The following is a 27,216-nucleotide window of genomic DNA, read 5'->3' on the forward strand; positions in this document are numbered from 1 at the left end:
ATAATGTTACATAATTTCAGATTTCAGGCTGTTATACTTTGGATCTGGAGTATCCCCAAATACCCATGAGTTAGACTTGGTCCTCCACCCATGGCGCTAGTGGGAGATCATGAAATCTTTCAGAGATGGGACCTAGTTAAAGGAAGTTCTGACATCAGGGGCATTCCCTACGGGGATACCAGAACCCTTGCCCCTTCCTGTCTCTCTCTGCTTCCAGGTCCAGTGAGATGGGCAGGATTTGCTCCACCACATGTTCTCTACCAGGACATTCTGCTTCACCACAGGCTCAAAAGCAATGAACAAAATCCTCTGAAACCATGAGCCAACATAAACCTTTCCTCCTTTTAAGTTGATTATCACAGGTATTTGTCACAATGACGGGAAGCTGACTAATGGTCTCTCTTGTGTCACAATCATGAGAATAATCAAGGGAAAAACAGAAAGCCATGGAGCTGTGCAAATGGTATGCCACACTTTGTATTTATACATTATGCTCACTTATGCATATATGCCCTCTGGAAGAGCACAAAATTTGGGCAGAGGGCTGCTTCTGAGACAGGAAATCAGGGGTGGGGCTGGGGAGAGGCCTTCCTTTTTTGCTGCTGCTTCTTTGGTATTTCATACACATTTATCCACATTTGTGTGCAACTTGAATGAAGAAAGAGTTTCACGAAAAACAAAGCAAAACTCACAAAACTGGGCACCTTAGATAAAGGCAAAAATGGTACCATGGTACCAGATTCATAGGAGTAGTGTACCAGGCTGGTTGAGTTGAAGAACAATTCGAAGGCAGACAGACAGGCTCGGAGTGGTCTCCATCCTTCATTCCTGTGAGATGCCTTGGACTGACCCCAGGCAGGAGGGGCCAGGTCTTCAAACAGTGAATTGCCCAAGTCATGGGGGTGCAGCTGGATCTTGGTGTTTCCGCCCATTTCCCCAGAACAGGATCCCCCTAATAAGGCTGACATTGATATTTGTCCTCCTTAGCAGCTCATTGTGGCAGGATTGAGTGGAGATCATTGATGGTGGCTAGGGCTCCAGCTCTCGATGTGAAGGCCAGGGAGGGACAACAGAAGATTCTTCTAATTTGGCTCAAGGCAAAATTAACTGAAGTGGAAAATGAAAGCAGCTGGACCAGTCTTATTTCCTGAGTGTGCAAGGGGCAGTTCATACCTGTTACCGCCATTTTGTTTAGAGACCAGAAATGGTTAGGAAAATGGCGCCCTTGTGTCTAGGAGCGATTGCCTTTTTTTCTCTTCCTCAAAGTAACAGATTTCTTGCTATTGGTGAAGGCTCTTGAAGACTGTAGTTTAAATTCAACTGGAAAGTGGTCACTGACTTCCAGGGCCTAAAAAGGAGAAAAGGGAGGTAAATTGGGCTTTAGGAGATGCCTGGGACATGCTGTCATTTTAGGGATGAGCAAATTCAAGAGCAGAGAGGACAAATGAAATGCCTGAAGTCACCTAGCAGAACCAGGAAGAATTGTCCTTAGTCCAACTCAATCAGAAGTTTCTGCGGGTCCTCAAATCGCAGAATCATAGATACTGAAACTCAAGATCCAATGGCTGAATGTGGTATCTTCAGTGGTGACCTCAGAGGGTGACGCCAGCCCATCTTTCCAGGATGGTAGCACAGAAAGACAAAATGGCCACCTTACCTCCTCTTCAGACAACTCGTAAGCTTTCTGGAAGTCAAAGACACCATTTGACTTGGGAACTACAGAGTCCATGATCTCTTGTCCTCGAAGCACAATCCTGAGCAAGGGAAAGAGACCGACATGTTAGTCCGTGCTGTCGATTACCAAGGCCAAACCAAGAGTGTGTTTGATGTCTGGAACTGACAGCAGCCTCCAAGTCCACACATGGTTTTAGCTTGTGACCTTAGAGGGCAGTGCCTTTATAGCTGCAAAGTAGACTGAGTGTCTGCCATGGTCCTGTGGGCACAGGGCACTGTCTTGTGGAGTGGATAGGTGTCCTGGTGGAGTAATAGCAATTTTACACATGGACGCTATACCATGCGGTGATGGCTTGCATACTGAGGATACTGGTCCTCTTTCAATTCTTTTTTACTCTTCCTGATTACACTGCAGAGAAACTCTTGGGTAGATGCTAGCCTGTCTTTGATACCTTCTAAAGCCCCCATCTTGACAAAGGGAGAGAAGACCTTGGAGGTCTTTTTAGTTAGCTTATGACAGATGGTGCTGTTTTCTTACTTATGTAGTATTATGTTTCCTTTAAAATTAGTATCTTTCACTAAGAACTTAATGGATTTAAAGAAAAATATAGAGAAAAACCACAGTACAGGTGCTTGGCAGTGATGACGACACATGAGAATGAGGTAGCTAGTGAGTTTTGGAAATGGACTTGAATGCATCCTCAGTGGGGTAAAGCAGGGAGTCTATGTGGTCCTGACCCGCTGTCTGAGGAATAGAAGCTGTCTCGCTGTCTCTTCACTCAGCTTTCCTAGTCCTGACTGAGTTTGTTAACACCATTCTCATCATGGTTTGCTGTTTACTCAAGCAAGTGTAAACTCTTCTCTTTTGGTTGGAGATCCATGAAGGCCATTTTCAAGACTTAAAGAATAAACAGCAACACAGGTAAAGTTTCTCTGTTTCAGACCTCTCCTAGGGATATGCCCAGATCAGCTGTTTGGGTTAAGTTTTCCCAAACTGGGCCCAGACACAGGCCAGGTCTTGGGAATCTTTGCCTGTCTACCAGCTCTCGGCACAGAGGAAGTGGTTCCACAAAAACTAGAATTGAGAACATCTTGTCTAAGTTCATTTTTAAAACATCATTTGTAAACCATACTAGTTATACATGTTGTTATGGAAACCAAAAAATTTAGAGGAACGAAATTAGAAACAAATCTTTAAAAAAAAAAAAAAAATCACATGAGCCGGGCTCACACCTGGGAGGTTGAGATCAGGAGGATTGAGATTCAAGGCCAGTCTGGGCAAATAGTTTATGAGACCTCCATCTCCAAAATAACCAGAGCAAAGTGGACTAGAGGCCTGGTTCAAACAGTAGAGCATTTGCTTTGCAAGCACAAAGCCCTGAGTTCAAACCCTAGTCTCACCCAAAAAAAAAAAAAAAAAAAAAAAATCACATGAAATTCCACTGTGAGAGAAGCAAATGCCAGAAGTGACTCTGGGACTGTAAAGGGAACAAATATTTGTTTTGTCTTAACAAAAGGGACAGAAGACATCCTTAAAAGCATAAGGAGAAGTGAGGAGTGGGCTTCTCATCCAGACAATGTCTCCTAGATAAGGGAGACAGAGAAGCATCTTTGAAGACAAACATCTAGAGAGATAAGAAGCAAATGTGAATGGTGGGTCTCACCAAGGTAACAAGGGGTAGTTATAAAATGTGTATGGCAGGCCTCAAGGACAGGATGGACTAACAAGACCTTCCTGGAATGCCCACTTTGATAAGGATGGTGGTGGTGGGGTTGGGTTCAGCAAGAAGTTGATTAGACAGCCAATTACAGATATAACCTCAAGTAGAGCGGGGGCGCCTAAGTCAGCCAGAGCGCTGTATCACCCTGTAGACTTCAGCTATTCTTTGGCCTCGCTCTTTCACTAAGTCCCACCCATCAGGGTGCTTTGCTGTCCTTTCAATAAACTTTGTGCTTGCTTTACTCTTAATTCCTGGTCTGGCATCTTCAATTATCGACTACACCAGGATACGAACTCGGGATCCACACGCCAGTATCACCACCGCCCTTTGGCACATGTGTGTAAAATCAGGTTCCTTTTAGGAAACCTCTTAACCTGTTCTGACAGCCCACCTGATCTGTTGTTGGCATCTTTCCTTGAAATTAACTGCTCTGTCTGCAACATTAGTTCCCATCACTCCCCGCTCATTTGCCAGGGAGAGCAATGAGGCTGGAGAAGGGACATGACCTGGCAGAGGTCCCACAACTGGCAGGTGCCAGTGAGCGAGTGGCCCTTCAGAATGGACGGGCATCTGGGTGCTTATTGTCACTTCCTACCCTGGGTTCCTCTTGCAAAGTCTGGAGCAAAAACATCTGCAAAGGAAACCCCAGCTCAAAAGTCCCAAGAGGCCCAGGCATGGAAATGAAAGCCTGACCTTGAGGCCTGAGAAGTGAGAGCGCCAGGCTGTGCTTCCATAGACGGCGTCTGGTACTTCCTCAGCAGCAGGCTGAGTGCAGAGAACTGAGGCACTGTGGGACTGGACTTTCTTGGGGAGTTCCATGTCTGTGGCAATGTCCACACACTTCAGGCTTCGCACTGAGGGAGCGAGGGTGAAGCTTCTTCAATACTGTCATTTAAATGTGTGAGGCTGGGCGCCACGGTGCACACCTATAATCCTAGATACTTGGGAGGCTGAGATTGGGAAGATTTCTATTCAAGCCCAGCCCAGGCAAATAGTTTGAGAGACCCTATTTCCAGAGCAAAGTGAGCTGGAGGTGTGCATACAATGCTTAGGAGTGCCTGCTTTGTAAGCACAAAGTCCTGAGTTCAAACCCTATCCTACCAATAAAAAAAAGGTATGCATTTGCATTTAGGAGTGTGTAGAAGTGTAAATACCCTAGCCTAGCTGCTCTTATTTGTACAGTTGTACCCTAAGGAAATCATAAAGATTTGCTCAGAACACATATGTAGGATGCTTATTTGTGCAGTGTTTATTTATAACCACAAACCGTTGGTGCCCAGCCACAGGGACTAGGCAAATCAACTGTGGTTTGTCTTTGTGGTGGAATAGGTAACAGCCAATAGATGTATCGGGCACTTGCCATTCAGCAGGCATTGTGCTAGTAACTTTACCTACATTTAACATATATGTGGCTTCATTAATCCTTATGTCCCCAATAAGTGAGGCACTACTGCAGTCTCCAGGTTACAAGTGAGGAAATGCAGACACAGAGAGCCTAAGTCTCTTGGGCACAGACATAGGAAATGGTATAGTCAACATTTGAGTTCAGGCCTGTATGACATCAAAACCAGTGCTGGCCACTGCCGAGGTCCAGTGCCCAGGGACCTGCAGTTCACACCCTGTACTAGGTACCTAGTTCAGGAACCTAGTAGACTTGACTTGGTTCTTGAGGCCTGGTGCTTCCTCTGTCTGGAAGTTCCTCTGTCTGACTTTTCTAGTGCCCACCCAGCACTGCATGGCTAGCAGCCCCTACAGAGGCCTCCGACCTGTCATAGGCACAGTTGGTGCTCTTCTTGACCGTGGTGTCCTCCTGGTCACCAATCAGCCAAACAAACCCAGGGTCAGTCCTCAAGCGAATGTTCTTCCAGGCCTTCTTGGGGACGTAACTGCAGCCAGCATTGAAGTCACCCATGAAAATGAAATTCTGAAAGACACGTTTTGGAACTGTCAACTTGGTGGGCAGTGCTGCATAAGCTTTCACTCGGGACTGCCAGCAGGGTGTCCACCGCCCATGCCCATAAACAAAGGAATCTGTTATGACCTGACTTGTCCTACCCACCCTCCACCCCTCCATTCATAAGGTTGCAGTCCCGGCACCTTGTACCATAGAATGTGACTGTATCTGGAATTAGGGACTTCAAAGATGTAATTAAGGTAAAATGAGGTCAGACACCAATCCAATAGGACTGTTGTTCTTATAAAAATGAAGGGAGCTTGGGTTAGCTCAGTGGTAGAGCAATATTCCATCTTAAGGCCCTGGATTTGATTTTATTCCCAGCGCCACAAAAGGAAGGAAGGAGGAGGGAGGGGGAGGAGAAAGAGAGAGAAGAAAGGGAAGGGGAGGAAAGGGGAGGGAAGGGGAGGAAATGGGGAGGGAAGGGGAGGAAAGGGGAGGGAAGGGGAGGAAAAGAAAAAGGAAAAGGAAAAGGGAAAAAAAGGAGATTAGGACACAGAGAGACACAAGGGAGACAACGTGGAGACCCGGGAAGAAGGTGACCATATATAAGACAAGAAGAGAGGCCCCCAGAAGGAACCACCCCTGTTCATACCTATTCATCTTGGACTTGGAGCCTCCAGAACTGTGAGGAAAGAACTTGTAATTGTTTAATTGACCCAGTCTTTGGCACTTCAGTATGGCAGTCCTAACAAACTAGTAGAGGATCTGTCATGATTCCCCTTGTACAAGACGAGGCGGCTGTTTACACCTGAGTCAGAGTTTTGACGACTCTTGGCAGGTGACTACAAGGAGGGTGTCTTAATGGGAGGGAGGCATAAGTGGGAATACAGAAATGCAGCTAAGCTACCTTTACATCTTTTATCTCTGGCTTAAAGTACTGCAGAGTGTGCACATAGGAAGGAACCAACGCCTCTGTTTCCAAGAGGAAAAATGTCGGGTGGTGTGCTGACAGCTTTGGCACCTCTCTCTCCTATTGTTTTGAGATTTGGAAATGTATTCCTGTGGAAATTCAATCCTTGGAGGAAGTAGGAAGAGACCTGGGAGAAGAGGGCCATAGGGTGAGCTGTCCATCCCCACCCCAGGCCACCAAAAGAAACTTTCTGTGTGGAAAGCACTCCCTTCCCACCCCAGGGCTCTCAGAACAGAAGTTTTGCATTCCATAACACAGAGGAAGTATTCCATTTCCTTATTTGTCCTATTTGGGGGTGGTTGCTGACTTCAGGGTTTTCTTCAAGGACATTTGACTTCTACCACCAGAGTTTCCCCTGAGATTAATGGATGCAGCTGGAGACAGGATGCCATCCTAACCTGAGTGATGCCCAGCTTCTGCTAATACAGGCAGGGTTTGCTGAGTGTGGGTTTGCTGTGCCAGGGCTAGCGTGTAGTGTTTGGTACAGTGTAATTTGTTTCTCATAGCAATAAAAACTAGGAGGTAGAAGGCACCATTAGAACAGGATAGAGGGACGAAGTGACCTGCTCTAGGCCACATAACTGGGTGAAGTCAAAACCCAATTTGCCCTCTCATCAGGGTCCTTATCACAAGTTTCCCCTTCGCTCACTTTGGGTCACTGATGGCTCCCCAGGGAGTGACACTCAATAGATGCTCAGTATATTTCTGTTGACGGAACAAATGATTTCATAATTTTTTGAATGAATATCTGTCTCTTCTCCTGCTATTCATAAACAAGCAGTGAAACACACCCCTCATCTTTTTGTGCCCCAGCTCTGACCAAGTGTGTCCACACTTGACTCATTCTGCACTTCAAGCAGCGGAACTAGGGAGAAGGAAGGGGATGGTGGGAGTCACATCCCGAAAGGAGAAAAGAGGAATTTGGAGGGGGGGCGGAGAGGCGAGCCCTCTGAAGCACTTCCATATTTGCTAGGTGCTTTCTCAGACCTCCCTTCCGAGCCAATGCGGGAGAGTCCCTGTTTTCCAGATGAGGAAGATGAGGCCGAGAAGGGGGCAGGAAGAAGAATTTCTCCTTCTTCCCATGATTCATCTCAGTTGCAAAATGGGACTGATTAAAGAAACCACACGTGGGATTATTGGAAGGATAAACACACTTGTTTGTGTCAGCACAGTCCTGACACCAACTCGCCACTCAGCAAACACTGGCATCCATTGTAAACGGTGCACAGCACGGATTCCCAAGACCCATGTGAACGTGGCCCAGGTACGTTTAGCAGGAAGGATGCTTGAGACTGGAGAAAGACCCAAGATGAGGCTGTGAAGTGGTGGTGGCCTGCATGTACCCCGTCCCCTCTCCCATCTACTGAAAGGACTGGATTCTGCCCTGCTGGATGGGAACGTGACAAACACAGAGGTCCTCACCTCCACCTTCCATCGGCGTTTCACATCCCTGTAGACATCAGCCAGCTCATCGATCTCTTTAACGGATGTCTCGGGGGTGGTGTGCAGGGGGACGATCACGAAGTCCTTGACAGCTGAAGAACAGGAAAGAGGCAAGGTTCACACAGTTCCCCTGTCAAGTGCCCACCAAATCTGCTTGAGGAAACAGGCTCTTGTGGGTCCTCGGTTCCCATGGGGTCCAGCCAGTGACAGATTTTTTCGGGGTCATCAGGCTGCTTATATTTAGTACAAGAAAGACCCTTTCTCGCATTTGCCTTTCAAAGCTAAGTGACAGCTGGTAGGCAGTACTCCTTCTGGCATTGTAGGTGTTTTCACCTCCTCCCTCTCTCTCTCTCTCTCTCTCTCTCTCTCTCTGTCTCTCTTTTCAAATCTATGTATTTCTTTTGGTTGATTTTTCTTCTTATTTAAAAATTACATGTATTTATAGTTGTGTTTTCTCTTTCTTAAAAATAAGAAGTCTGTTTATAATAGGGACTTAGAAGCTGTTTTTCTTAAAAGCACTGACTCTTTACAGAGGCCTGCAGATGCCTGATGGGTGACTAAAAGCAGGATAAAAACTTGGCATATCTGCCTTCATAGCACATCTGTCTCCTGCTGCCTTAAACTTTGGGTCAGATTCCTGCTCAACTCTACATGCAGACGTGTTAATCACTGAAGGACTAACACAAGGTTGATTAGTCCTAAATGTACATAACCTCCCTCATTCCCCTTCAAAGCTGAGGACAGCAAGACAAGGGTAACTAACATATTTTCAAGATTCCACGGAACAGCCGGGGTGCCAGTGGCTCGCACCTGTAATCCTAGCTACTCAGGAAGCAGAGATCAGGAGGATTGAGAGTCAAAGCCAGTCTGGGAAAATAGCTCTGGAGACCCTATCTTGAAAATATCCAACATAGAATAGGGCTGGTGGAGTGGCTCAAGTGGTAGAGCATCTGCCTAGCAAGTATGAGGCTCTGAGTTCAAATTCAGGTACTGGGAAAAAAGGAAAAGATTCCAGGAACAGCGAGCTTTGCAGGTAGATTCCCCCGTGATGGGAACCAAGATTGCCTCCCTAAGCAGGAGAAATCATCTCATGACAGGAACTGAAATGCCTTCTCAAGCAATAATGACTACCCTGGTCCTTGAAGAGGGAGGCAACCAGATCTCAGTGTGACCAAGACTGCTTACTATGTATACTTCCTGCCCTCACCCTATTTTGTTCCTTCCCTGTATAATCCCCAAGGTCTTGTCAGTATCTGTGATGACAGGCATAGGATGCTGATCTCCCTGCTCCCAGTGTGGCCACACTGAGAATAAAATTCCTTTCTTGCTTCACCACTGCTTGTCTCTCTGATTGGACCCTCCAGGTGGCAGGTGGCAGATCTAGTTTGTTGGGACTCCCAGAGTCAGGTCACCTGGCCTAGGAGTCTGATAGATAACGTGGTTGGCTCTTGAACTAAGATGAAAAAAATTCTAATTAAAAAAATTGGAGGCTTGCCAGTTGTATTTCTTTTGTAATAAAGAATGATTTCCCCCAAAATTCATTTTAAAAATAGGATGGTCTTTTGCAGCGTTTTCATATCCCCTGGGTACAGAGAGCTCCTAAGTGTGCCTGAACCTCTGAACTCTGCTTTGCCCTCTTGCTAGCCCTCCTAGCAGCTGTGGTTCTGAGCCCTCCTCCTGGGATGGTCCCTCAGTCTTTGTCTGGATCCCACTTCTAGCTCATGGGGTGGAGGGGTGGAGGGCTGTGGAGTGGTCACAGCTCAAGTCACATAGTGGGGGGTCAGGACTCAGGCAGTCTGTCTCCAGGGCCATCCCTTTCCCATCTCTGAGCTTTTGTGCTGTGTCCTCTGCCTGGAAGGCTCTTTCTCCAGCCTTCTGTATGACTGGCTTTATCAGGTTACAGCCCTTGGCACTGGCCAAGGGACCAGCCCTGGTTACCCCATTTAAGATGGACCCTCCACTCCACTATCCTATGCTCCCTGCTTATCACGTCCTTCATGCTCTGAAATCACTGTCTTCTGTGTTTGGCCCAGAGAATCTGAGTTCCACCATGGCAACTTGTGTTGCTCGCCTCATGCTTCCTGAACCTAGCCCAGTGCCTGGCACATTGGAGGTATTCAGAAACATTTGTTGACTGAATACATGAGTGAATGGTTAGATAAACAAATAAGTAAAATAGCTAACTCTTTCATCTTTAATCCCAGGTCAAGGGAACATGGGCTTCGTGGTACAAGAACAGGCTGTGCTATCCCAGGGGAGACAGGAAGGTAGGAAAGAGTAGAAGGAAGGAGGCTCAGGACAAACAGGTTTGTTTAGCAATTCATGAAGGCTTGACTCTCTTTAAGAAGGAATAATTATTTGGGGGAGAGGGCTTTTCCTGCTCAGCCAAAAGTCACCTGTGTACATGACAAAAAGAATTACTGCAATGCCCACTGAAGGGCATTTCTTACCCAATACCTCTCCTCCACTTTCTCTTTTTCTTCTGGGGACCCCCACTTCTTTCCCATGTTTGTTTTCCTAAAGTCCTCACACCCTAGCTCATTAACCCTGGGAAGTTCACAATTCTATACTGCCGAGGCATAGATACAGGGCTATATACCTGCTGCTCTGCATATATTTATCTAGTCATAATCTGCATATCTTACCACAGTCTAACTTTATGAGGGCAGAGACCCTGTCTGTCTCTAGTCCCCGCAACGGAACCTGGCACATAGCAGGTACTGAAAAAAAATTGGATTTTATGTGGCTATAATCTGCAAGCCAATTTTAATACTTGACTTTCTTTTTCTTTGTCTTTTTGTGATGCTGGAGCTTGAACACAGGGCTTTGGGTATGCTAGGTAAGTGTTCTACCACTGAGCTTTTTTTTTCTGGGGATGGGGTGTGTGTGCAAAGATTTGAGACGTGGTTTCCCTAAGGAGCACAGGTTGGCCTTGAACTCCTTATCCTCCTACCTCTACCTCCTGAGTGGTGGATTTACAGATGTGTGCCACCACGCCCAGCTAATTCTTTACTTTCTATGGAGTGCCAAGTGGAGATTAAAAGCATGGGCCCCTGAGGTGATGGCTTGGGTTAAAACCCTGGCTCACTACTTTAATAGCTGGACAAGTACACTTTTGAACCTCATTTTTCTCAAATGTCAAGGGGGGACAATCCTAGTCTCTATTTAGTAATGTGTTGCAAGGATAACAGGAAGCAGACACTTAATCAGGGATCAATAGTGGTGGTGTGCAGGGCGCCAGTGGCTCACGCCTGTAATCCTAGCTACTGGGGAGGATTATGTTTTGAAGCCTGCAGGGGCAAGTAGTTCCCAAAACGTTATCTCAAAAATACCCAACACAAAAAAGGGTTGATGGAGTGGTTCAAGTGGTAGAGCACCTGCTTAGCAAGTGTGAGGCCCTGAGTTCAAACCTCAGTACTGCCGACACACTCACACACATACACACACACAAAAGTAAACCAGGTATTGGTAGCTCACACCTGTAATTTTAGCAACTTGGGAGGCTGAGATCAGAAGAATCTTGATTCCAGGCCAGCCTGGGAAAAAAGTTTGTGAGACCCCTATCTCAACAGAAAAAAGCTGGGTGTTGTGGTGTGTGTCTGTTATTCTAGTGATGGTGGGGAAGTATAAAGCAGTGAGTCATGGTCCAGAGCAGCCTTCACAAAAAGCGGGAGCCTACCTCCAAAATAACAGAGCACCCACCTAATTCAAAGCCCTGTGCCACCAGTAAAAAAAAAAAAAGGAATAGTTAACCCAAGGAATTGCCATAAGAGTGGAGTTATCCCTGATCCTGGAGTTATCCAGGCTGGGGAGACCCTACGTGTTGGCTCTGAGAAGCAGGCCTGGTCTCATCAAACTCCACTGTGTCCTCTCTTTTCAGACATTAGAGGAAGCAGCACACTGTCAACCCAGCCTAGTGCCTACCTGGAGATGCCACACGAGCCCTGGGAGTGCTGCTCACATACACTCAGGGCTGCTGCCCTTTAGTGGGCCTCTGGGGAGGTCATGGGCAAGGGAGGTCTGTGTGTCTCACCAGTGTGGGGGGACTGGAACCAAACCACAAAGGGTTCCCTGGAAAACACATCAGCATCTCCATCCTGGTAGTCATGGTAGAGATAGTTTTCCTTCACAGACACCAGCTTCTCTCTAGAAGAGAAAAAGGAAGTCCCCTCTGCTGAGTCTGTTGTTTTCTTACTTCAAAGAGGAGAGATGTAGGTTCCCATGGCTGCCTTAGCCTCAGTGCTGGGAGGATCTTTTAGGCTGAGTCAGCTCCTATCCATGGCCAAGCCTTTTGGGAGCTGGAACTCTGGTTTGCATTAGTTATCTGAGGCACACACAAGTCAAGGTTCACACTGAAATTACTAGTAGGACAACAGTAAGTCTATGAAGTTCAATAGTCAGTTTGGCTCGTCAACTCAGATTTCAGCCCTGGGCCAAGACTTGACCATGAAGAATAAAGAACTCCTGATCCGGGCAACACTTTAAGTGTCAGAGAAAGCTGTGTTTTCTAGTTTGAAGATTTAATATTTTACATCAGGACCAATTTTGACAGTTGATTTTGATCGATATTGAGAACTGCTTAGATATCAAAATCTGGTTTTGAGGAAAAGATGCATATTTTGATGCAATTCATAGTCACAGAATTAGATGGACCAGACACACAGATTATACTTACTTGTAGACAAAGGCATACTGTTCTTTATATGTGTTTCTTCCAAGCCGAGAGCTAATCACATAGTTGTATGTTATGCCTCTCCTTGAATTTCTAGAAAACAAATATTTCACATTGCATTGTAAAGATTGAATATGTGGGGCTGGCAGAGTGGCTCAAGTGGTAGAGTGCTTGCCTAGCAAGCACCAAGCTCTGAGTTCAAACCCCAGTACTGCAAAAAAGAAAAAAAAGAAAGAAAAAAAGAATAAACATGTCCTGCTGCATCTATCTGCCTCCATATTCCCAATAGCATCACATGAAGGGCTTCTGCTCATTGTAACTTTCAAGTTCAATATAAGGGGCCACCATTGGCTGGAACTGGGACATCTGCCAGGATCTTTACAGTCCCTTCGGTGTTTTACTTTTGCAGGGCTAGGGATCAAATTTAGGGTCTCATGCATGCTATCTGGGTTAGTGCTCTCCTACTGAGCTTCATTCCCATCCAACTTCCTTCCTCCCTCCCTCCCTCCCTCCCTCTTTCCCTTCCTCTCTTCCTTCCTTTCCTCCCTCCGTCTTTTCTTCCTCTCCCTCTCTCCAGGGTCTGACTATGAGGACCTGGACTCCTTGGCACAGTCTGGCCAGGTTGGGGAGCATCGAGATCACGAATGGTGACACCACTTGCCCCAGTCTGACAGTAGGGAGACACCGAGAGTCTACCTGTCCCCCGTAGTCCTCCCCACTCCTCAAAACTCACTCCAAGTAAAACTTGGGCTAAGAAGAGAACACTGGTTGAGAGTCAGACATGACCCAAGTGCAAAGGTAGGCCTGGTCATTTCTGGTTTGGGTGACCTTGGACAGGTCATTCCTCTCTGTGCCTCAGTTCCCTCTGCTACAAGGGAAGCAGTAACTGTACTTACACCACCGTTTCTTGTGGGGAGTAAGTGAAGTAGTACATATAAAGTGATTGACAGGATGCTTGGCTTGGAGTTAGGGTATTGGTGTCAGAGCCACCACCAGCCGTTATAATTCCTTTCCTATAAGCAGCTAGGGTCACACCAGTAGCACACGTTGATCATGGCTACACACCAGGCCTCAGTCAACCTCTTACGCACATGAGTTAATTAACCTATCCTGACATCCCAGGAAGACAACTTCTACATTAGCCCCATTTTACAGATGGGGAAATTGAGGCACAAAGAAGTCCAGTAACTTGCCCAAGATCATGGCATAGCCAAGATCCCAAACCAGGTGGTCTAAGCCAAGGATACACTCCTACCCCTATCTTTGCCTTTCAAAGTTCAAATCCTGAACCAGAACTCTGCCGAGGCTAAAGAAACAACAAGCTTAGCTACAACACTTAATTTTCAGATGAGAAACTGAGGCCCAGAGCCTACTGAGTCCAAACTAACCATTGCTAAAGACAAGGTGAGTTTTCCTAATTATCAAAGTCTAGATGTGACGGCCAGATGTGACTGACTGTTAAATCGAGAGATGGTGGCTATATGACGGTTGGTTAGAATCTTCTTTGTGCTTTTAAGTATGTTTGTGATATTTCATAAGAAAAATGAGAGCTGTAACATTCTTATTGGAAAATACAGAAGATGCAGACAAAATTACTTAAATTCCTTGTACCTGTGAACTCTGAGAGTGAATGTCAAGTTGGTGTGTTTGCTTTTACTCTTTTACATTTTTTAAAAACATAATTGAAACAACACGGCCCACACTGTGAACTCTAGCTTATTGCTTAGTCTTATAATTTGTCTATCAAATAAGCATTAGATTAGAGGATTTAAAACTTTAAGGCACATCAGGCTGGGAGCAGGTAGGTCAATAGTAGAGTCCTGGCCTAGGGTGCCCAAGGCCCAGTGTTTGATCTCCAGCACCACAAAGAAAAATGTTTTTAAAATAAAAAATTAAAGCACATCAGAATCACCGAGGAACTTGTTGAAATTCAGATCTTCACTAGGTATAGTACGACATACCTGTAATCCCAGCACTGACAGGCTGAGGCAAGAGTGTTCCAGGACCTCCTCAAAGAACAAAGCTCTGATTCCCTCTCACAGGCATTCTCGGCCAATGGTGGGGGGCATGAATATATATTTTAACTCACTCTTGCATGATTTTTCAGTTGGGTGGGTGCCATGGTTTGGAGAAATGCCCCCTAAAGGCTTTTGTGTTAAAGACTGTGACCAAAGAGGTGGTAGAACCTTTGAGAGGCAGAGCCTAGAGGCAGGAAGTGAGGTCATTGGGGACATTTCTTGAAGGGGACATTAGGGCCTTTTTCTCACTTTCCTTCCTGGCTGTCAAAAGGTGAACAGATCTCCTCTGCCACCTGCTCCTACCGTGAGGCACTGCTTTACCACCAGCCCAAAGCCACAGGCCAGCTGACCAAGGACTGAAACTTCTAAAACTGAACCAAAATAAATCTTTCCTCCTTATAAGTTGTTTATCGCAAGTGTTTTGTCTCAGATGGAAACCCAACTGACACAGTGAGTCTGTCACTCATTCAGAAAGAATATAAGTCATCAATATCACCCAAGGTCATTTAGAACTACTTGAGGGTTTTTTTTTGCGGTATAAGGGCTTGAACTCAGATCCTACACCTTGAGCCACTCTACCTGTAATCACCTTTTTTGTGTTGGGTTTTTTGAGATAGGGTCTCTTGAACTATTTGCCAGGGCTTGCTTCGAACCTCAATCCTCCTGATCTCTGCCTCCTGAGTAGCTAGGATTACAGGCATGAGCCACTGGTGCCCCAGTGCTTTTTTTGTTTTTATTTTATTTTATTTTCCTATAGTACTGGGGTTCAAACTCAGGACCTTGCACTTGCTAGGCAGACATTCTACCACTTGAGCCACACCTCCAACTCTCTTTTGCTTTATTTTTCAGGTAGGGTGTTGTGGTTTTGCCCTGGCAGACCTCAGACATCAATTCTCCTACCTATGGCCTCCTACATATCTGGGATTACAGGCACAAGCCACCATGCCCAACTTTTTGATTGATACGGTGTCTTATTAACTTTTCACCTGGGCTGGCCTAGAACTGGGATCCCTCTGATCTCTGCCTCTTGAGTAGCTGGGATTATATGTGTGAGCCACTGTGCCCAGTTCCTTGATTTTTAAATTACAAAATCACTTGGACTGATTTTAAAATATTCAAATCATACAGAAGTATTAAAATAAAAAGCAATGTTCCTATTCTTTCCCTGACCTGCTTCACAATGGGTCTTCAATCTCACGCCCCCTGAAGTAACCACTGTTGACAGTTTGGAGCCCATCCACCTTATTTTTCTTCTGTGTATACCCGACACAAACACACCGTTCATTTTTTTTTTTTTTTTTTTTTTACACCGTTCATTTTTTAAATTTTTTTTTTCTGTGGGATTGGGGTTTGAACTCAGGACTTCATGCTTGCAAAGCAGGCACTCTACCACTTGAACCATGCCTCTGGTCTATTTTGCTATGGTTATTTTGGAGATGCGGTTTCGTGAACTATTTGCCCCAGCTGGCCCTAAACTGTGATCCTCCTGAGTAACTAGGATTACAGGTATGAGCCACTGGCGCCTGGCAAACACACCCCATTCTTATTCATGTAAAATGTAACATGGTGACTAAATGAGCTGCTCTGCCTACAGTTCTGAACTCACTCTTTGCAATCCATTGCAGCCATATTTCCATGTTGGGATATTTAGCTCTAACTTAATCTGCAGTAGGCATGATTTTAACAGCTGCATGACAGTTCAGCCTGGGGCACATAGTGATTTTATTGGTCCTTTGGTTATTTGCATTTGAACTCTTCTTTATAACAGGACTTCTTCACTCAGCCTCTTGTTTGCTTTCATTTCTCATCCTATCCGACTCCTCACCTCCTTCCCCTGTTTTTCACTTTATTCTACTAAATCCTGCCAGTTGAAAGTTCCTGGGACTGTGGCTAAGAGAGGCAGAAGCCTGGTCAGTGCTGGTCATGTGATCTGGAGGTCAGAGTCAGTGCTGACTTTCACACTGGTTTCTGTTCCCTGGCACTTGACTTTGCACTGGACCTTAAGTCCTCCGGTGGCCCACCCATTTCCACCCACCTCACCCTCTTTACCCATTGAGCCTCTCCATCAGCATGGGACAGATCTTGTTGCTGCTGTCCTTGATTTCCATCAGGAGTATGAGGTCACAGCGTTTGATGATCTGCAGAGAGAGAATTCCCAGAGGCCTGAGACTGTTTACTACAAATCATAAAATCTTTTGTTGGGCACTTAATTACATTTTGAGTATTGCATAGGTGCTTGTTAAAATAATTTCTTCCCTGAGTTAAAGGAAGGACTCCCTAGGTTGGTGTTTTTATTATGTCCATTTTACTGTGGTCGTTGCCTTCAGATGGGGTCCTGCCACTTCTGGGTTTACGTGATCCTCCTGCACCAGCCTCCCGAGCAGCTGAGACTACAGGTGTGTGTGCCATGTTGCTTGGTGCTTTTGTTGTTAATATTATTGTTTTTTATTTTATTTTATTTTTTGCATATCTATTTTAAAGACAAAGACACTGAGGGTCAGAGAAGGTCAAGTAAATTAAACATTCAGTTAGAGAGTAGCCAAGGCAGAATTTGAACCTAACCAATCGCTGCAGAGCTTATGATCATGACACACCCCTCCATCTGCCACACCCTACCCCTTTGCTTTGCTTGAATAATTACAATAGTAACAATACTACTAATAAATATTTATTAAGCCTTTGGTGAGCAAAGGTACAAGGCTGGATATTGCAGGAATAAGCAGCTATAATTGTAATGATAATAATTACAAGCACTAACATGTATTCTGCACCTACTCTTAGTCTCATGACCACCCTGTGAGAAGATGGTGATTATTATCCCACTATCCATAGGCAGAAACTAAGCTCAGAGTGGTTGAGTAACTACCTGAAAGTCACACAGGCAGTGTATGTGGGAGAGCCAGGATTTGCATTCTATCTGTGACTACAAAGCCCACCCTGTTCTCAAAGATTCATAGTCGAAATGAGAAGAATGCAAACAGCTAGCTACAATATGACGTAAATAGAATTTGTGCTAAATAAAAGCCACAAGCCACGAAAGTGTTGGGGATAATCAGTTGCTTCTGTCTAGAAGATCAGGGAAGGCTTCCAGGAAGAGATGGTGCTTGAACTGTCCCTGAGAGGTTAGAAGCAATTTAGTGTGTGTGGGGGTGGGAGGGGAATACAAGAGCAGCTCCAACCGATTGAGCAGCAGTCTGTGACCACTGTGCAGACCAAGCTCACATCCCATGGAGACTACACGGGTCTCTGTTCGTAGGGAATCCTGGTTATTTGGTGCCGTGGGATTTGCTGGTCATGGAAAAGGCATCCCCAGGGTCAGTTTTGTCCTCTCACATGGCCACCAAAGATACAGAGCAGGAGGGTTATGCCACGTGCCCAGAGTAGAAGTTCCAGATCCTTCTCAGAAGGGGGAGGGAGGAACACACAAACATCCACATAGCCACATTGTCCCTGTCACCAGGCACTCGGCCTTTAAGAAGCTGTCCCAGGATGGAGATCACCTGTGCTCTAATGGAGGAGGAAGGCTGTGTCCCAAGTCTCGATTCTTCCATCCACAGCATCAGCCACACAGGGAGCCCTGTGTCCATAACCAAGCCCACCTGTGGGTGTAGTCACTGGCAACTGCCAGGCTTTTCTGGAAGGGCCTTTAAAATGCATGCCATCTTTGATTCAGTTTTCTTATGTTCAGGACTGGCTTCCATTGACAGGAAATAGCTACTACTCTGCACCTCAGTTTCCTCATCTGTAAATCAGGACAATAATAGTCCATGAATGCCTGACAGGGTTCTTGCAGGATTCGGTGGGTATTCAAGACAGTGCCAGACACATAGGTCATATTATTATAGGTCATATTATTACTTGTGCAGATCAAAGAGGAAGGGGCATTGCCACAGCAGTGGGAACAACCCAAGTATTCCCAAATAGGAAAGCATTCAATTTATTATGTGACAAACACAGGGTTGGGTGTTACATAACATTAAAAGTTGTGTTTGAGAAGAATATTGTCATCATGGGAACTATTTCTTCTTTTTTAAGAGACAGAGTCTTTCTATGTAGTCCAGGCTGGCCTCGAACTTATGATCCTTGTGCCTCAGCCTCCCAAGTGCTAGAATTATAGATGCACACACAGCTGGAAAATATTTCTACTATAAGGCAGAAACTGGTGCCATAGGCTGGTAACCTTGCTGCAAGAAAATGACTCAAATGCCATGTTCAAATGACAGGATAAGAGGGCATTTTCCTTTAGATGTTTCTACCATCTCAAATGGGCCAGAATGAGTTTTTTTTTTTCTGTACTGGAGTTTGAACTCAGGGCTTCATGCTTGCTAGGCAGGTGCTCTACCACTTGAGCCACTCCACCAGCCCTTTTTTGGTTGGATATTTTTCAAGATAGGGTCTTACAAACTATTTGCCCGAGGCTGGCTTTGAACTGCAGTTCTCCTGATCTCTGCCTCCTGAGGAGCTAGGATTACAGGAGTGAGCCACCAGCACCCCGCATGACTCACTGGTTTTCATGATAACCCTTTGACATGGTCTCCAAAGGGTTGCCATGCAGTTGGTTACTCTGAGGTTCTGTGAGCTTTAGGAATCTGAACATCAAGATTACACAGGACATTTACACCACAAAGCCCCTGCCGTGAACACTACACTCAATGGCCAAGGAGATAAGCCTGTCCTTGTGACCGCTTCTACAAAGACCAAGGTCCCTGTTTGGGTAACCCGTGGGCACAGAGCAAATGCAGGTCATGGGTTTAGACTTCTTTTCCTGAGAAAGCTTGGCCCCTAGCTTTCCTGTTTACAGTCTTGTTCCTTGCTTACCAAGCACTTCTGAACCCACATCTCCAGCTGCTACTGGCTTCACTTCCCTTGGACAGTCTCTCTGGCATCTCTGGGATGTTTCCTGTAGACAAGACTCTACACTGCAATGAGCAATGGCTCAAGATCCCAAAGTCAAAATTCTCCTGGGGATGGAATAGGCATCCATCCATCCATCCGGAGTTAGCTAGTGGCCTCATCCATCCATGTATCCATCCTCCCACCCATCTGTCCATCCATTGGTTCATCCTTCCAACACAGTTCTTCACGGGCCTGCTGTGTGCCGGAGCGCAGGCCGGCCTTACATTATCCACAGCTTTATCCCCAGCTCCTGTCACAGCATCTGGCATGAATGACAGAAAGGGAGGAAGGAGAGAGGGAGGACTATTCTAGAACCAGTTGAGCCAAATTCATGAGTACAGATAGCTTCTTGTTTTTAAATCTTCCTTAACACATTGTGAGAAAAAAATGGAGAAATAACTTTCTTATTTGGTTCTTTAGAAAATAGTTTTGTTGGGCTGTGGCGAGCATGTGTACTTAACACATCTGAGGCCCTAGGTGCCATCCCTGGCACCAAAAAAAAAACTTTTGTTACTATTTTCTAAGCATAAAATTATATTACTTATTATAGAAAAATCTCAAAAGTGTAGATAAGACAAAGAAGACTATAAAAATCACAGATGGGCTAGGGGCATGGTTCAAGTGGTAGAGTACCCGTCCTGAGTTCAATCCCCAGTACCATAAAAAAAAAAGGATAAAAGTCTCACAGATGGCCTATATCCTCTCCAGACCTTTTTCATAAGATTTTTATGTTTATTTACAAAAGTAGCATCGTAATGATTAACCCACTGCTTCTAACTGAGGCCTTTGATGGCCTTGGGTTCATATCTTGACTCTATCACTCACCAGCTGTGTGACCTTGAGAAGCTCCCTGAACCCCCTGATTGCTTACCTAAGAAGTGGGTAGGGCAACACCCTATCTCATGGAGTCATCACAGGAATTAAAAGACACAATGAATACGAAATGCTCAGTCCATTCCTTGGCATGGAACAGGTGCTTGGTAAATAGTGGTGACATTTGTCATTCAATTTTATTCTTGCTTCTCTAGCCTAACATTACGTTGTGAGTGTTTCTTCCACTGTCATTAACTACTCAGTTTTCAAATCCAGTCACATTTTCCCCTATTCCAATTATCAGGCCAGAGGCCCAGGATAAAATATATTTCTCCTGGCTCCATCTCCTCAAGAGGAGGCGCCAAGGTTGAGGTCCCTGGAAGGACTCCAGAGTCAAGACCTGAAGTCTCTGAGATTTCCCTGACTAAATCAGGAGAAAAGGGATTGTTTAAAGGGTTCTCTATGGCTAGATGTTGATAGAATCCAGGCAAGAGCTGTCCTGAGTGGGCCTGAGGAGAGGGAAGGGTAAATAGATCCTGGGCAGAGGGTGGGTCTTAGAACTCTGGTTCATGCCTGTAACCAGGGAGCAGTGTAGCGTGGTGGGAGAGTCCCTGAGCTCTAGTTGCCACCCTGCCACTTAAGGGTGCTTCTCAACCATGGGCAACTTATTCCACACCTCTGAGCTCCAAGCTGACTCTTCTATCAAATGGCATAGTAATTAGAGTGATCATGAGGCTGTACTTGCATTCTACCCAGTAAGGACCCAGCACACAGTGAGCACTCCAGAAATGATGATCAACGTGTGCTGTAAGCTCTGGAAAGAGGGAGACTGTGCCTCCCACGTGTACCATCACACCCATCGCGCCCCCCAACCCCGGGCCTTAGTGTCTGGCGCATGATCTATGTTCAATGGGTATTTGTTGAGTGAACAAACTGTTCTGTGAGGACACACACTGAAGGAGACTCACCCAGACAGGGTGTGGCACCTAGACAATAGTCCATGGGAGGGGAGGGCAAACCAAGATGGGGAAAGGAGCCTCAATCACACTCCAACCTCCCCCTTGAAGGACAGAGTGATGGCAGTGTGATGACGTTGGAGTTTGTCTCAAGGTGATAATCCAGTAGGATGAGTGGGAGAGGCACCCCAGCTTATGCAGTTCGGTTTGATCTTGGCTTTTCTCCTGACCAGCTGTGGAGACCTGGAGAAATCACTTCACCTCTCTGAGCCCCAGTTTTCTCAATCATAAAGTGGGAGAAATGCTACTGATGTCATAAAATTAAATAAGAATATAGAAGTCATAGCTTATAATAAGGTGATTGATCCTTAGGCTGTGGAAACCATACTATTTTAAATGCATGGCATTCAGATTTCACTGTCACTGACTGCCCAGTTAAGTGGCTCCGGCAGTGCTGTGGGATGGCCTCTGTTGCTTTGTGACAACTGGGGACAAAGTCTTTTTTTTTGGCAGCACTGAGGTTTGAACTCAGGGCTTCACACTTGCTAAGCAGGCACTCTACCACTTGAGCCACTCCACTGACCCTTTTTTGTGTTGGATATTTTTGAGGTAGGGTTTCTCAAACTATTTGCCCTGGGCTGGCTTTGAACTGCAATCCTCCTAATTTCTGCCTCCTGAGTAGCTAGGATTACAAGTGAGAACCACCAACTCCCAACTGGGACAAAGTCTTGATGAAGATTTTAGACACACTTGGTGGAACACAGCAGCTCAGGTGTGATGCTCTGTGTAGAAATGGAGCCACCACAAAACAGAAAGACAGTCTCTGAGACTGTGAGGACACTTGTAGAGTTGACTAAGTGAGGAAGGTGATGGGAATTCGGTAGGTTCCTAGGCTCTGTGTGAAAGAGTAGGGAAATAGTTTCCTTGCATGCCAGGGTTCCCTGTTGACCCACAGTGGCATGGCTTTCACAGGCGTGGCACAGCTGTCCTGGTAAAACAAAAACATCTTGAAGCCCTTGGGTGCCATCCAAAGGGCAGGGCGGACCAGGGTGAAGAACCATCTTAGGCAGAGCAGAGCAGGCTGGTCCTCATTTGCATCCTCTCTGTCAAACAACACAAACCCCTGAACCCCTGCCACACTGCTGGCTCTGCTGGGGGCCTGGCTTACCCAAGTGCTTAGGTGGTACAGCCCCACTCTATGGGAAGGCCAGGAAGCTCAGGAAGATGGAGGGCTTCCCAAGCTCTCAACGTTCATGGGTTCGGGATCTGAACCCAGGGCCCATCGCCGCCTCTGGGGTTTTTTTCAGGTAGTAACCCACCTTCCAAAGTCCTGGGAAAGGTTTTAGCTCCCAGTATTAAACATAAATTAACCTGTAGGACAGAGAGTCAAGTGACTCCAGAGAAATGTGAGCAGAGTTCCCAGTCATTGGTCATATCACCTAAGAACAGCATTATCCACGTGCAAAGAAAGAGAGCAGAACTGAGAGTTGGGGAAGGTTGATGGGGGTTGGGATAGAGGGGAAAGGAAAGGAGAAAAGCAGAAAGGGAGGGAGGAAGTAGAAGCCTGCTTCACTAATGGTCAGGAAGATGGGGGGCAGGCAGGATGGCATCCCAGCCCCCCGTCCACTCGTTGCTCTACTGTGCTACCTCACTGTCCTGTGTTCATCTCTGTGTGGAGAACAATGTCCCTTGCTCATGAGGATGACGGATGAGATAATGTATTTATTGTGTCTCACACAAGCATTCAGTATGTGCTCATAAAAGCCATCAGAACAGCCAGCCCTCATATGGAATGGACCAGGGGAGCCAGATACAGATTAAATGTTCCTTGTTTACCAGCTCAGGTGGCCCTCGCAGTGCTCCTGCGGTATCATCTGTTCAAGACCTAACAGGAGGTGAAGTGACTATTGTCATTGCTGCCATTCTTATCACTACCAAATTATGAGCCAGCTGCTACCTTCACCCAAGTGTCTCAAGAGTCCCATAAAACCTAAAGACAGAGGAAGAAAGCCAGAGGGGTGTCCGGGACCCCACTGACAGAAGCAGGGTGCTCACCTTTACGATGACATCCATGGCATTGCGGTTTTCCTTCTTGCTTTCTCCAAAGGATCTCACATTGAAAGAGCACAGCTTCAGGGTCAGGGCACCATGGAGGACGAGGAGGAGCAGCAGCAGCAGCGGGGCAGTCAGTCTCGGGGACATCCTGGCGCTCCTGGGACTTGAGTCTGGGTGAGGCTCACTGACTTATAAAGCCAGCAGATAACAGGAATTACTGGATTCCTCTTGGCTACTTTCACTTCTCTGAGGAACTGAAGATCATGGTTTCAATCCCCAAGGCAATGAAGATCTTAGGCTAGTTTTAGGAGCCCCTGTTTTTGTCATCCTGGGAAGGAAGTGGCAATTCCTCCACAAAATCACTTACCTCCTGACCAGGAGGCAACTCTGACCTCTGCTCACCTCTCCCGTGGTCACTTGTCATGGGTCCTTTCCTGCCAGTTGGTACACTTGGGAAACTGGGGTGGTGGAGCCATCTGTTCCCAGTGAGGCAGAAGGAAATTGTGCTGGGTTTTCTCTAAATTACTGGGATCTGTGGCCAGCTGGCTCTGGACACACCCATACAGTAATTCTCTTAACTACTCTGATGGTTGTAAATTAAGGTCAAGTTTAGTTTTCTTGAACTACATAACTTTTTAGGTAATTTTACTCTACACAATTTAACACACCAAGTGCCAGGAGTGTGTGGTGAGGGAGGGCGGCTGCTGATCTGTTTAGAATGGGCAGTAAAATGTCCTGTGCTAGCCTCTGCAGAGACCCATGATCCAACCTGATACCATTTTAATGTTTGCAAGAGTTCTGTGAGACCCTCAGAAAGGTAAGTTTTGCAAGAACCATAGGATTTCAGTGACTTTTTAGAGATTTGGGTAGGAAGATATGTAGATCTGAAAAGCAAAAGAAACACAAAATCCAGTCAGGTTATACAACGGGCTTTGGCCAGGCTTGTTCTTTAGTGAGAATAACTTACTTCCAGCCTTGGGATCCTCCAACCACCCCCTCTGAAGTGATAGGTCATGGCTGTAGCCACCAGGGAAAGAGCACATCTGTCACCAACATTTTGCTCTGGTTAACGGGTGGTTAACCAACCAGAGAAAGACAGAATTTAGTGTAGAGATGTGTAAGAGGTCAACTCTGCTATGAGTTTTGTGTATTTAATGATGGACTCTGTACATATGAACTTGTAACATCCCAAAGATTTTCAGCCTATTAAATTGACTTTGGCATAACTCTAATATAAAATGTGCAATTAGGTGGACCAACCAATTTAGGGTCAACCTTAGCTGGCAGAGTGGCTCAAGTGCTAGAGCGCCTGCCTAGCAAGCATGAGGCCCTGAGTTCAAACCCCAGTATCACCAAAAAAAAAAAAAAAAAAAAAGAAACCTTTCTAAGTGTACATACAGTTCTAGAATATTTTTAAGGACTTTGGGTTAGTACTTTTTAAGAATAATTTTTTAGCGTAGTACTTATTAAAAAGGTGACTTTTTTTGTTAGTTCAGACAACTGAAGAACTTCAAAAGGAAACAGGTCATATTACATTCGTAAAAGACATTTAAAATGTTTATAAATAGGTCCAAAATCCTTTAAAAATAATACTACTAGATTTAAGGTTACCAGGTTTATCAAATAAAAATATAGAAACTGTAGGTAGATGCAAATTTCTAGATAATTCAAATTTAATTGGAAAACCTGAGTTTTGTAGGGAAACCCTAAGTAGATTTATACAAAGAATAAGAACTTTTGCAAGCTGAACTTGAAAGTGTAGCATTTTCTTTTTTTGTGTGTGATAGTGGAGTTTTGTTTTGCTTGTTTGTTTTGGTAGTACTGGGGTGCTGAGACTTGAACTCAGGGCTCTACTGCATGAACCACACCTCCAGTCCATTTTGTTCTGCTTATTTTGGAGTTGGGGGGGTCTCACGATCTATTTGCCTAGGCTGTGTTCAAACCATGATCCTCCTGACCTCAGCCTCCCCAGTAGCTAGAATTACAGAGACTTTGTAAGTAACTGACACTTGGCTGGAAGTGTGACATTTTCCAAGGTAGTAAGCACTTGTCAGAGGTGTAGAAACATTTGTAGTTCCTAGCATTAAAGTTAAGCTAGCCTGGAATAAAGAAAGTCAACTAATCAGTTTTTGAGCTTCTAAGTTTGACAGCTTGAAGTGGGAAAGTGAGCCTCTAAATAATGGTGTCTGCATGCAGAAACTGCTCTCCAGGATTACTAAAGTTCACACCAACAGAGATGGGTCCCACTCTGTACTTAGCATATTCATTGCATGAAATTAGACTTTTAAAGCAGGGCCTGGGGCTGAAGGTGTTGTAGTGATAGAGACTTGCCTAGCATGAGCAAGGTCCTGAGTTTGATCCCCAGCAGTGTGTGTGTGCACACAGACACCTGGATTCTCGAAGGAAAATCCTGGGTCCAGAATCTACCTACAGCAGGATCAAGTACTCCATGTTTAATCTCATCAACACCTGCCCAGGCCCTTCCTGTGGGGCTTATGCCCAGGACTACAAAGCTAGCATGAAGCAGAGCTGGGATTCGAACCTGGTACTCTGACTCCAGCTTCCCACTCAACTAACTAGGCTAAAGCCAGAATATAGAACATTGCAGGATGTAAGGACCACAGGGAGACATCTGCTGACTGTGCAAGAAGAAGGTGGAAGATCAAGTTGGGTTCCATTGCTGGGAGTTGGGAGGTTTTTTTTTTTTTTTTTTTGCTTTTGTATTGTTTTTTGATTTTTGATAGTCTTGAACTCACAATACACCTGCCTCCGCTTCCCAAGTGCTGAAATTACAGGCCTGCTCACCTCTGGGTTCCTATCCCTCCTGGGAGCCTAGAGCCTGCATTTTCTTTCTTAGGCTTGACCACTGTCCTCCTCTCTGTCATCTGATGACTGTTTCTTGCTGCATGTACTTCCAAACATGAGTCTGCAAGACACTCCTGGAATAAAGGATAAATATGCATCATTCCTTCTTGGAGATTTCTAATGCATGTTAGCATATGAAAAGTCCTTCAATTTTCAAAAGCTGCTTGACTGAGTTGAAACAGGGTGTCCCGAATTTATGGTCTGTACATGGTTCTTTTAACTATCTTGAGCAACATTCACTTTGGGATCACACAGAGATAACCAGACCCCTCACAGCCTCACACTCTTGTCCTCGTAAGTCCTTGTTGAAAAGTCACATGTATATCACATGAATGGGCAGGAATTAAGGTCGAGAGTCCAGACACATGGCCTAAACATGAGCCGCCACAGTCATGAACCTGAGCCCTAGTGGGCCAGGATCCCTTGGAATCTGAGGAAAGCAAGTTGCAGATTCCACGAGGAGCTGGTGTGTCACAGGTTGAGTCATCCAAAAGCAGCAAAAAGCAGCAACGCCTTGGGAAAGTCCCCGAGGTGGGCAGGGGTGGGCCGCGCGACCCCCACGGGCCTTTGCAGTCTGACTGATACTGTGCTTTGTCTAAGGCCTGAGCCTGGCAGTGACCTTGTAACGTATGCAAATGGCTCCATCAGCACATTTCACGAGCGGCTTGGGGCCTGGGGCCAGGAAGGTGCATTATTGAAGGTTGTGCAAGTGCAACAAACCTCACCTTTTGTGGGATGGCTTCCAGCTGGTGAAACAGGCTCTGGATTTCAACACCACACAGCATCTTCCACACAGGGCTGTGCCCAGACCTCGCGAGGCTCAGGCCCCGAGTGGGCCACCACTCCCATTAAAACTCACCAAACTCTCTTTCTTGACAGGAAGACCAAGATTTTATTTTTATTCATATATTGTTGTACCGGGGATTCTTTGTGACACTTGCAAAAGTGTTTACAATATATCTTCGTTAAATTCACCCCCCCACATCATCACTCTCCTTTATCCCCTCTCTCTCTTCTTAGAACAGTTCCAGCAGGTCTCATTTTTCCATTTCACACATGAGTACGTAATACTTCTACCATGTTCACTCTCCTGCACCCTGTCCTTACGTCTTTCCCCCTCACTGGTAGCAACGCCCAGACAGGACCTGTTTTTACCTTCCTACCCCGTGTTTTTCAAAAAAGACATTTTTGTTTGTTTAAGATGGCTATAGAGGGAGTTTCCTTATGGCATTTCCA

General features: G+C 45.7%; 1 protein-coding gene across 2 annotated transcripts; it reads right to left on the minus strand.

The window, feature by feature from the left end:
- Nucleotides 1–445: 445 nt before the first annotated feature.
- Dnase1l3 (deoxyribonuclease 1L3) lies at nucleotides 446–23,613 on the minus strand. Of its 2 annotated transcripts, none has more exons than XM_074044045.1 (8): nucleotides 23,116–23,608; nucleotides 16,445–16,533; nucleotides 12,381–12,470; nucleotides 11,739–11,851; nucleotides 7,685–7,797; nucleotides 5,162–5,319; nucleotides 1,658–1,754; nucleotides 446–1,348 (listed from the first exon to the last, which is right to left on the minus strand). In XM_074044045.1, the coding sequence occupies exons 1-8, from the start codon at nucleotides 23,260–23,262 to the stop codon at nucleotides 1,232–1,234; spliced, it is 924 nt and encodes a 307-aa protein (XP_073900146.1). In that variant the 5' UTR covers nucleotides 23,263–23,608; the 3' UTR covers nucleotides 446–1,231. The 2 variants fall into 2 exon arrangements, 1 of the variants encoding a protein (XP_073900146.1); XR_012436326.1 differs by lacking the exon at nucleotides 446–1,348 and adding an exon at nucleotides 4,089–4,249 and having other exon boundaries at nucleotides 23,116–23,613.
- Between the last annotated feature and the right edge of the window lie 3,603 nt (nucleotides 23,614–27,216).

This window comes from Castor canadensis, chromosome 10, assembly GCF_047511655.1.
Source record: "Castor canadensis chromosome 10, mCasCan1.hap1v2, whole genome shotgun sequence".
Taxonomy (NCBI): domain Eukaryota; kingdom Metazoa; phylum Chordata; class Mammalia; order Rodentia; family Castoridae; genus Castor; species Castor canadensis.